Below are 10,717 nucleotides of genomic sequence, written 5' to 3' on the forward strand. Positions count from 1 at the left end.
AGAAACTTACCATCTGTCTATTCTTCACTAAAAGGTATTCATAGAAAGCTGGAAATGTGACTTTAAGAAACAGTATACACTGCTGAGTTATTAAATTACAAGGAAGCAACTTCCAGATGGGAGTTTAAACTTCCTGCCAGCAAGTCAGGGGCCAGTGGTGGTTCAGTGGTAGGATTCTGCCCTTCCACACTGAGACCTGAAGGTGATTCCTGGCCAGTCTGTCAAGGGAGACTTGCATGTTGCTCTGATGCTGAACAGGTTTCAGCAGAGCTTCCAGACTAACACAGACCAGGAAGAAAGGCCTGGTGATCTACTTTTCAAACTCAGACAATGAAAACCCTACAGATCAAAATGGTCCAATCCCGTTGGGAATGGTGTCGCTATGAGTCAGCCAATATCTACAATACTCATCAAGTGACAGGAGAACTAGGACACTCCTTATAATGGGGATGGGACCAGAGGTACCTGATAGCTTTTCTGGCTGCCTCCTTGTGACTGCCACTCCTGGAGACAAACCTTACTGGGCAATGGCCATAGCTTTGGACATTCAGAATACTGCTAGGAAGGCATAGGAACTGAAGCAAGGCCCGAGTAAGGTGGGAATGGTGAGCTAGCAGGGCTCCTCCCTGCTCAAGGAAGCTTGACCCACACAGGCTCTTCTTATCAGTTCCCTGTCCACAGGTCTCAATGGCTGAATTAAAACACCAATCATAAAAACAAAACAAAACAAAACAAAAAGCTAGACACTATGATTCTATTCTTTTGGGGGACTACACCTTCAACCTTTGATTTCTGCTATAAAAGACTTTAGTGCTGGAGAATGCAGTAAGTATGTTTGGTTTGCTTCCTAAATATTTTAAAAGGCTAAGATGATATCTACTTACTGGTTTACAATTCCAAAAGAGCCAAGTGACTGTAAACCACAACCATATACCTGCCCCATAGAAACACAGAAGTCCTTGAAAGGAAAGCTCCACTTACAAAAGAACTTACACCTATGAACAATGGGTTAGAAGGGTGCATGTAAAGACCTTCATCAACATGGTGCGTGTGTGAGTAGGGTTTTAGAAAATTGCTCCTATTCCCAAATTCAGATTACAGGTAGTCTCTGGGTTCTGAATGTCTGACAGACAACTTCTACTTGCCCTTTCATGTTATGTAAATTTGCCCTCACTTTGAAACAATTGAACTAATCCCTATTAGCAACAAATTCTTCATCACAATCATCTTCACTTGTTGCCCATTTAGCTTTTAAATCATTGTAAAGGCATAGAGCTTTTTCTTGCAATAAAAACCAAAAAAACAGACCCACTGCCATGAAGTCCATTCCAATTCATAGCGACCCTACAGGACAGATTAAAATTGCCCCCACAGGGTTTTCCAGGCTGTAAATCTTCATGGAAGCAGACTGACACATCTTTCTACCTTGGAGCAGCTGGTGAGTTTGAACCACCAACTTTTACATTAGCAGCTCAATGCCTTAACCACTACCCCACCAAAGCTCCTTTCTTGCACTACAGTATGTATGCATCTGTCCCAACTTTACTGCAAATTTGACATAACTCTTTCAAGACCAAGTTATTTTCTGGTTTGAATTTTTTGTTGAAACCATGTTTTCAGTAATGGAAGCCATTTCGAATGAAAAAAAAAAACCCTTTGAGGTAATATGGATTTTTAATATAATTAGTGGGACATATGTGTCCCAAGGGGTCTCTGGTGCTGGGGTTGGTGGGATGAGGTCTATTTCTTCAGATTCATGCAGTTATCCAGGCGCCCACTAGGTGGCAGCACACACTAAAGTGGAATAGTAGCTTCTCACTAAACCTCAGAGGTGGAAAATGAAGGCAGACACTGTGCGTCCCAGGAGTTACAAAAGAGTTTAAAGACACTTAGAATGGATCTTGTTCATGATTTGAGGACTGCCTATACTGATTCAGTGGTATGATTTTTGCCTTCCATGTGGGTGACCAATTTCTAACCAATGAACTTCAAGCACAGCCACCATCTGTCAGTAGAGGCTTATGTGTTGCTATGATGCTGGGCAGGTTTCAGTAGAGCATCCAGGCTAGGACAGACTACGAAGAAAGGCCTGGAATCTACTTCTGAAAAATAAGAACTGATGCATCACATGAACCCCTGCCTCTACAACCCTCAGACCAGAAGAACTAGATGGTGCCTGGGTACCACTACTGACCACTCTGAAAGGGATCACAACAGAAGGGCCTGGATAGAGTGGGAGAAAATGTGGACCAAAACTCATATCATGAAAAAGACCAAGCTTTACTGGTCTGAGATATGGCCCTTAGCCTTCAAGCCTGGAACTGAATTCACCCTGTGGCTCAATTTTCAGCCAAACTCAGCTTTTAACCAAAAGATAGACAGGCTTAGGAGGTGAACAATAACACCAAGGAGGTAGCACTCATTTCAACAATCAACCAACCATGCGAGATCCTTTTGCCCAAGGAAAAATCTCAGAAGGTAGGGAAGGGATAGGAAAGAAGGAGAAAGGGAAATAGCAAACAGGGAGGAAGTGGGAAGAGTGTTGTTACACCGTGGTGGTTTTAATGAATATCATAAAAGAAAAGGTGTATACAATAATGACCAGAATTACTGGTCAGAGGGAATCTGGTGGACCCCCAAGACTTCGGGCCTGGCATGAAACTCACTCCTAAGGGCTGGCTCTCAGCCCAATAGGAAATAAGGCGTACACACACACCACTCAACCCAGGACGATGCAGCCACATACTCTATGGAGATACATCCCTTGGAGCAATTGGCCATGGGGCACCAGAGGAGCAACATTCATACAGAGGAAAAGCAGGACAAACAGGAGTGCGTAACTAAGAAGGGCACGGGGATGGGGGAGTTACTGAGGATGAGAGTGGTTAGGGCTGGGGATGGTAAATGGGAAGTGAAAACAAATGGACACAAAATGTTGAATGTAAAACAAACTCTGCTCTGTAAATTTGCACCTTAAGCACAATTTTTAAAATATGTAAATAATGTGTATGAATTGTTGAATGGAAAACCAATTCACTTGGTATACATTCACCCAGATCACAATAAAAAAATTAAAAAACAAAACTGATGAAGTGTTGAGAGGAACCAAAACTGTGAGTGTGTGTGTATGTGTGTGTATACAGTAAAAAACACATCTACCCACTGACCCAGAAATTCTACTTCTTTTAGAAAGTCATTCTGTGAACATGAACAAAGATTTAAAAAAAGAAAAGAAAAGAAAAAAGTCAACAAAAACCCTATGGGTCACAACAGTTCAAACCCATAGGGTCACCATGAGTCAGGGGCTGACTGTACAGCAGCTAACAACAATAATAGAAGGTAATAATAGCTCAAATTCTACAGTTAATCAGGGAGAAGTAAGAGCCTAGTGTTAACAATTTACTGATGCCTGGAAGTATCAGCCCTTGTCACACAGTGAGACCTTGGAACCACATTATTTGCAGCCCAAGGCAGTAGAAATGCTGTTGTTGGTCCAAAGGGGAACTTGGAATTAATTTGTCCATAGGAAAAATATAGTCAACTGCTCATTATATGTATTTGAAAGAGCGTAATTTGTACTATATATTAAGTACATGTTGAATTAAATAAATTTTGACCACTGATCTGGGGATCTAATACCCATCCATAACAATGACCACAAAAATCTGCATGCAAAATTTTACACAACTTCAAGGAACACTAATCTTGGCCAGATTACAGCAGACACTTTCACACCTCTGAACCATTTTACTCCAAGTCTGGAATGCCTTGTTCATTCCCCATTTCTCATGTCTCAGCCCCCAAATCACACCCAAGACCTAGGTCAAATGTTACCTCTCCAGTGTTAGGGTCATTGCACTTGACATTACCACAGATAATAGGGTAGTATTAGGCAAGTTAGAAACATATATCTGAAGTTGAGCAGAGAGGCTGGAACCAGAGACATGAATTTAGAAATTGAAACCATAAGAGGGGATGAGATTGACCACAACTAATATGCAGAATGAGAAGAATTGTAGGCACTCAACAAATGTCTGTTGAATTCAGTCTAAAGTGAGGTATCCTCATGGTATGTTATATTTTGAAGGAGCTCTGGTGGTATAGTGGTTAAGGCATTTGGCTGCTAACCAAAAGGTCATAGGTTTGAACCTGGCAGCTGCTCCACGGAGAAAGATGAGGCAGTCTGCTCTGTAAAGATTTACAGCCTTGGAAACCCAATCGGGGTCGCTATGAGTCAGAGTCGACTTGATGGCAGTGAGTTTGGTTTGGATTCTTACTTTGAGGAATGAACACTTAAAATAGAGAAAAATTTTTCCTCCTAGCTTTTCCTCAAGTTTTATAAGAAAATTCCAAAATAATTTTACAAAATAAAACAATATTCCAGAGATTTTTATTAATTTTTATTCCAGAGATATTCATCATACACTGGAAATTGAGAAGGCCACAGAACTGTACAAATTCTATTCTGGAACATTTTACTTCAATCACTTAATTTTTTCCTTTTTATTTTTTATACATATTAGTTGTGGTAGTGGTGGGTGGGGGGAGGATATTTCCTTAACTAAAACAGAAATCTAATGGCAATTTTCAGCAGCAAATAAAGGCGTGATTCAAATTCTCTTCAATGCTGGAGTGAGCTTCATTTTAAGATTTATATTGAACTAGAAAAATATTGAAAGATTATAAAAGATTCTTCCAACATTATGAGATCAGAAGGCAAAGGTTTGCTTATTTTAGCCCTCTCCATAAAGACTAACTTTGTCTGTCAAGAAAATCTGCAGTGAACTGAAATGAAAGGCAAACACTGTGGTCATACTGATGTGTTTGTCTGGGTTTTACTCTTGTTTTTAAAAATGAAGTTATACAGTGAACTCAGTCAAAATGGATACCTACTACATTTTTGCATGTCTCAAGGAAATTACTACAACTACATACAGTTTCAGAGAGCACATAATTTCCTCTCGAATGCAATAACCTTTTTTTCTCTCCAACTTACAGTGAGTTCTTGGTTATATACAATATCCTGTGTCAGGACAACCTGAGAAAAACCCATATCATACTCGACTCAATTAACTTGATTCACAAAATCCCCCATGTCATCTGAAATGGAAGGATGCAGTTCCCCGATGGTACTGAGAGGATGAAGCTTTGTATTACGCTGACTGCATTAAACAGAGCCATGTTGTATTTGATGTAATCTTAATTTTTAAAAACTGTAAGTCCATATAGTCACACTATGCTTTAATATAAATGGAAAATAAATGAGTTGGTCAGCTTAAGAAAGAATGATGAGATGAATAATACCAAGAAAATAACAAATCATTTAGAATCATGGAAGGATATTTCTCTGCCTTTGTGTGTATACACACATCAATATAGAAATTATACACATATATACGTACAGTAAAACCTGGGAAAGGCACAACTTGTGTAAGGTGGAAACCTGTCAGAGAAGGAAAACTCAAATATTTTCCTCTAATAGAGAGCAAAGGAAAGAGGTAAGACTGTACCCTGTCAAAGGTGGGAAACTTGTGAGACCTGGCAAAACAAGGCAGGCCCATGGAGTCCTGGCTCTCGCAGGTTTCACTGTATACACACACACACACACACACACACACTTATTTATTTACTTTAATATAAATACAGACTGTCTCAGCCCCCAAAGAGCTCTGGTGGTGTAGTACCTAAGGCACTTGACTGCTAACTAGAAGGCTGGCAGTTTAAACCCACTAGCCATTCTTCGTAAGGAAGGTGAGGCAATCTACTTCCGTAGTGATACCCCCTCGAAAACCCAAGGAGGGGTCACTATGAATCAGGTCTGACTCCATGGCACATAACAGCAACAACATAGATAACCAATATTTGCCACCTGAGAATTTCAACAATTTTATGATGAAGCAACATGTTCTTCAAAGTAGTCTTTTAACATCATGCCTTTGTTGTTAGGTGCCAAAGAGTTGGCTCTGACTCATAGTGACCCAATGTACAACAGAACACAACACTGCCGGGTCCTGCAGAACCCTCACAATCCTTGCTGTGCTTGAGCCCATCGTTGCAGCCACTGTGCCAGTCCATCTCACAGAGAGTCTTCCTGGTTTTTGTTTTTCCTAACCCTCTACTTTACCAACCATAATATCCTTCTCCTGGGACTGGTCCCTCTTGATAATATGTCCAAAGTATGTGAGACAAAGTCTCGTCATCCTTGCTTCTAAGGCACATTCTGGCTGCACTTGTTTCAAGACATATTTCTTCACTCTTCTTGTACCCATGGTATATTCAATATTCTTTGCCAACACCATAATTCAAAGGCATGAATTCCTCTTCAGTTTTTCTTCTTCATTTTCCTGCTTTCACATGCGTATGATGTGATTAAAAATAACATGGTTTGAGTCAGAAGCACCTTAATCCTCAAAGTAATATCTTTGCTCTTTAATATTTTAAAGAGGTCTTTTGCAGCAGATTTGCCCAATGCAATACGTCGTTAGATTTATTAACTGCTGCTTCCATGGGCATTGATTGTGGGTCCAAGGAAGAGAAATCTTTGACAACTTCAATCTTCATTTATCATAATGTTGCTTATAGGACCAGTTGTGAGGATTTTTGTTTTCTTTATGTTGAGGTGTAATTCATACTGAAGACTGCAGTCTTTGATCTTCATCAGTAAGTACTTCAAATCCTCTTCACTTTCAACAAGCAAAGTTGTGTCATCTGCTTATCGCAGGCTGTTAATGAGTTTTCCTCCAGTCTTGATGCCACATTGCTCTTCAGAGTCCAACTTCTTGGATTATTTGCCCAGCATACAGGTTGAATAAGTATGATGAGAGATAGAACCGTGGTGCTTTAAACCATTCAGTATTTCCTTGTTCTGTTCAAACGATTGCCTCTTTGTCTATGTATAGGTTTCTTGTGAGCACAATTAACTGTTCTGGAATTCTCATTCTTCACAATATTATCCACAATTTGTTATGAAGAACACAGTTGAATTCATAGACATGAATTAATGATGATAAAGGGCTAAATCTCTCTAGAAAATAGAGCCAGAATGCTCCTAATAAGCAAGGATAATGAGACTTTATCTCATGTACTTTGCACATGTTATCACGACTGTCAGTCCCTGGAGAAGGACATTATGCTTGGTAAAGTGGAGGGTCAGTGAAAAAGTGGAAGACCCTCAATGAGAAGGACTGACACAGTGGCTGCAACAATGGGCTCAAATACAGCAATGATTGCGAGGATAGCACAGGACCGGGCAGTGTTTTATTCTGTTGTACATTAGGTCACTATAAGTTGGAACCAGGAGCTCTGGTAGCATAGTGCCTAAGGCACTTGACTGCTAACCAGAAGGCTGGCAGTTCAAACCCACCAGCCACTCCTCGGAAGGAAGGTTGGGCAATCTATTTCCGTAGTGATACCGCCTCGGAAACCCAAGGAGGGGTTGCTATGAGTCTGGTCTGACTCAGTGGCACATAATAACAACAACAACAACAACACAAGTTGGAACCAACTCAACGGCATCTAAAACAAAGGAAATTGGGATACTTTGGTGTAGTCTTTTAAAAAGACATCTTAAACAATGGTTTTGTATCAGTCTAAGAATATTCTACAATTGAGATTTGGACAAAATGAATAGTTAAGTTTGTATTTTGCTAGGCTTTGGGAATAACTTAAAAAAAAACCACCTTGAAATCTTAGGAATAAAAAATTTACACAGAGCTAGAACTCAGTGACTATGAGAGGATTGAATATGAATAAACAAAGATTATGAGCAAGCAATAAAACACAGTCAACACCATGTCAGTAGCCATTTTCAATACAATATGGGATAGCCCCTTTTAAATAGGCCTTTTTAATATTTTAAGTGAGTCACCAAAAATAGCTTATCTGTTACAGGTGCCTAATAGCAAGGGTTCAGGTTTGCTCTAGAGTGGGTCTGGAATTACCAGTATCCAATCCACAAAGAGTAAACCAAAATGAGCAAACATACATACACACACACACTCCACAACAAATTCTTGAAACTGCTTACAACCAAACCCGCTAAGGGAATTAGGAGGGGAGCCTAGAGCTACTTAGATTGAATGATTACTCACAGGATTTCTAAAACAAGAATCTGACCTCTTAAATGAGCTTTTTAGAAAAGAACATGAAAGCTAAATTATGCCACAAAGAACCAAACAATAATGTAAAACATAGTAACAGCTAACACTGACATATAAATACTGAAACTAGATAGAAATTATCAGCATTATCACTTCTTGGAAGCCTTTGTTCATTCCACTCCTAAAGAAAAGGACAGAAGTAACAACTTGCATATTTGTGCCCCATCTGTACCGTGATTATACTTTACTAGTAAAACATCCTAGTTCCGTAGTGATACTGCCTCGGAAACCCAAGGAGGGGTTGCTATGAGTCGGGGCCGACTCGATGGCACATAACAACAACAACAACAGTAAAACATGCACCATTTTGGGGTACTTCTGGACGATTAGCTCCTTGAGGGCAGGAGTGAGCTATTCATTTTTATATCTCTAGGACCCAGTAACAGTGTAGGGTACATTTCTTTTGCACTGCCCTTGAGTCTATTCCAACTTATAGAGACCCAATAGGACTGAGTAGGACTGCCCCCATAGAGTTTCCAAGGCTGTAATCTTTACAGAATCAGACTGCCACATCTTTCTCTCATAGAGTGGCTGGTGGGTTTGAACTGCCAACCTTTCAGTTAGCAGCCAAGTTCTTAACCACTATACCACCAGGGCTCCTTGTATGACACATGCTGGCTGCTTTATGATTCACTGTACTATACATTCAATCCACATTCATCTAATTCATGAAATAATGTAACATAAATAATAATGTAGTATAAACCAAGCTTTATGAAAAAAAGGCAGTGAAACTAATGATGAATTTCTGTATCAGGATTAACTAATGTAGATGTAGACAGGTAATACCCTAGGGTTTATTCAGTCAGTGGAGCTTAAAAAGACAGCACTAATTTTTATGCAGGTCAACAGCTTGGTGAGTTATATACATAACCTTTTTTGGCCTACAGATAGGTGAACAAGGGAAAAAAAAAAAAAACCTTTTCCTCTTATAAACCTTGAAAGGCAAAAATCTAACTAGTATTGCCCTCTTTAAAACAAAAATCAAAACAGAGATAAACCATTTTAGTTTTGAAAATACTTTAACCTAAGCTAGATATTTTTTAGTTCTTCACACTTCACATTTCAATAGACACAAATCCCGACTTCTAACTATGGAACCCAAGAACTCTTGGATTTCACTAACCAAAGACTTTTCTGTTATGCAGTAACATCTCCATCTGGTGGAACTTTAGGTGTCTGCTAATTCCATGATTCTGGAAGCAGTCAAAATACAATTTTTTTTGGCGGGGGTTGGGGTGGTTAGCACGTGGCAGATTATTATTCTGTTTAATTTCATCTCAGCAAATGTTTATCATGTGCTTTAAGATGTGCCAGATCCTATGCTGAGTGATATAAAAATCAAGAATGGTTAAGCGAAAATCCTTGCCATCAGAGAAATTACAACCCGCAGGGAAAGAGAGATATGTAAATAACCACCCATTACTCAATGAAATGATATGCTTACATATTCCATCAATTCTGAGGTTCAGACAGATGGGACCATCGAGAATAATGTATGAAACCCCAGGGGTATAACTCTTTCTTGACTAGGGGTATATCTTAGGGACCAGCTGCCTTTCTGCTCCTCCATCCAAGCAAAAGTTGGAGTATGGAAAAGGTGCAGCTGAGTACTGGGATGCATTCAGGATAGAGCTGCTACATGTGACAACGGTCTATTTGGCACTAGAAATGGAGTTGGAGTCTGCCTGGAGTCCGAAGACGGCCATATCTTAATTTGAGACATTACCTTTCAAAAAATGAATTAAAATAAGCAAGAGAAACTTATAATGAAAATACCCTATGACTTAAATAATACAGCACACATATTACCTTTAAATATGATCCATAGTATTTTGTTACATATGAGCTGTCACACTGACTCAAAACAGTTATTTCTTGCTGAATGTCTTCAATTTCATCTTCGGCTTCCTCGAGGTCTATGATTTTAATAGCAACCACTTGCTGGGTACGGTTATCAATTCCTTTGAAAACTTCTCCAAAGGAGCCTTTCCCAATACGTTCTAATTTTGTGAACAGTTCTTCTGGATCGGCTATATTATTCTAAGGGGGGAAAGAGACAAAGAGAAAGAAAAGACCACAAATGTTTTGAATCAAATGTTTTTAAATGAAGAAAAATAAATCACATAAGACAGTAACACATTTTTAAAAAGCATAAACAGTCCTCTGACTCCCCATGTGCTTTGTTAGAACAAATGTAATCCTAAACAGTCAGCTACTCTATATTCTGCTGGGTCACTCACGCTAACTGGGATTACCTGATCTTGCTACCACGAACAACCCCTTACAGTAACTGTTGTCTGAGCTCTCTGCCAAAGGGATCAGGCACTTAGAATATGCAGCTGATCATATACAATTTGCACATTAAGGGAAGGATAGCAATAGTGAGACAACAGCTAAACTAAGTGTAACGGGTTCAATAATGGCCCCACCAAGAGATATATCCATGTCCTAACGCCCCTCAAGGAGCTCTGGTAGCATAGTGCCTAAGGCACTTGACTGCTAACCAGAAGGCTGGCGGTTCAAACCCACCAGCCACTCCTCGGAAGGAAGGTTGG

At 39.7% G+C, this 10,717-nt stretch overlaps 1 protein-coding gene across 1 annotated transcript in view; it reads right to left on the reverse strand.

The window, feature by feature from the left end:
* Positions 1-10,717, reverse strand: part of STK26 (serine/threonine kinase 26) — a 33,318-nt gene that overhangs the window by 21,243 nt on the left and 1,358 nt on the right. The window contains exon 2 of the mRNA XM_007950737.2: positions 9,972-10,202. Coding sequence (XP_007948928.2) covers positions 9,972-10,202 — 231 coding nt within the window. The remainder of the gene's footprint in view (positions 1-9,971; positions 10,203-10,717) is intronic.

The sequence above is a fragment of the Orycteropus afer genome, unplaced genomic scaffold (genome assembly GCF_000298275.1).
Source record: "Orycteropus afer afer isolate SDZICR_OR568_19922 unplaced genomic scaffold, OryAfe1.0 scaffold00287, whole genome shotgun sequence".
NCBI lineage: Eukaryota > Metazoa > Chordata > Mammalia > Tubulidentata > Orycteropodidae > Orycteropus > Orycteropus afer.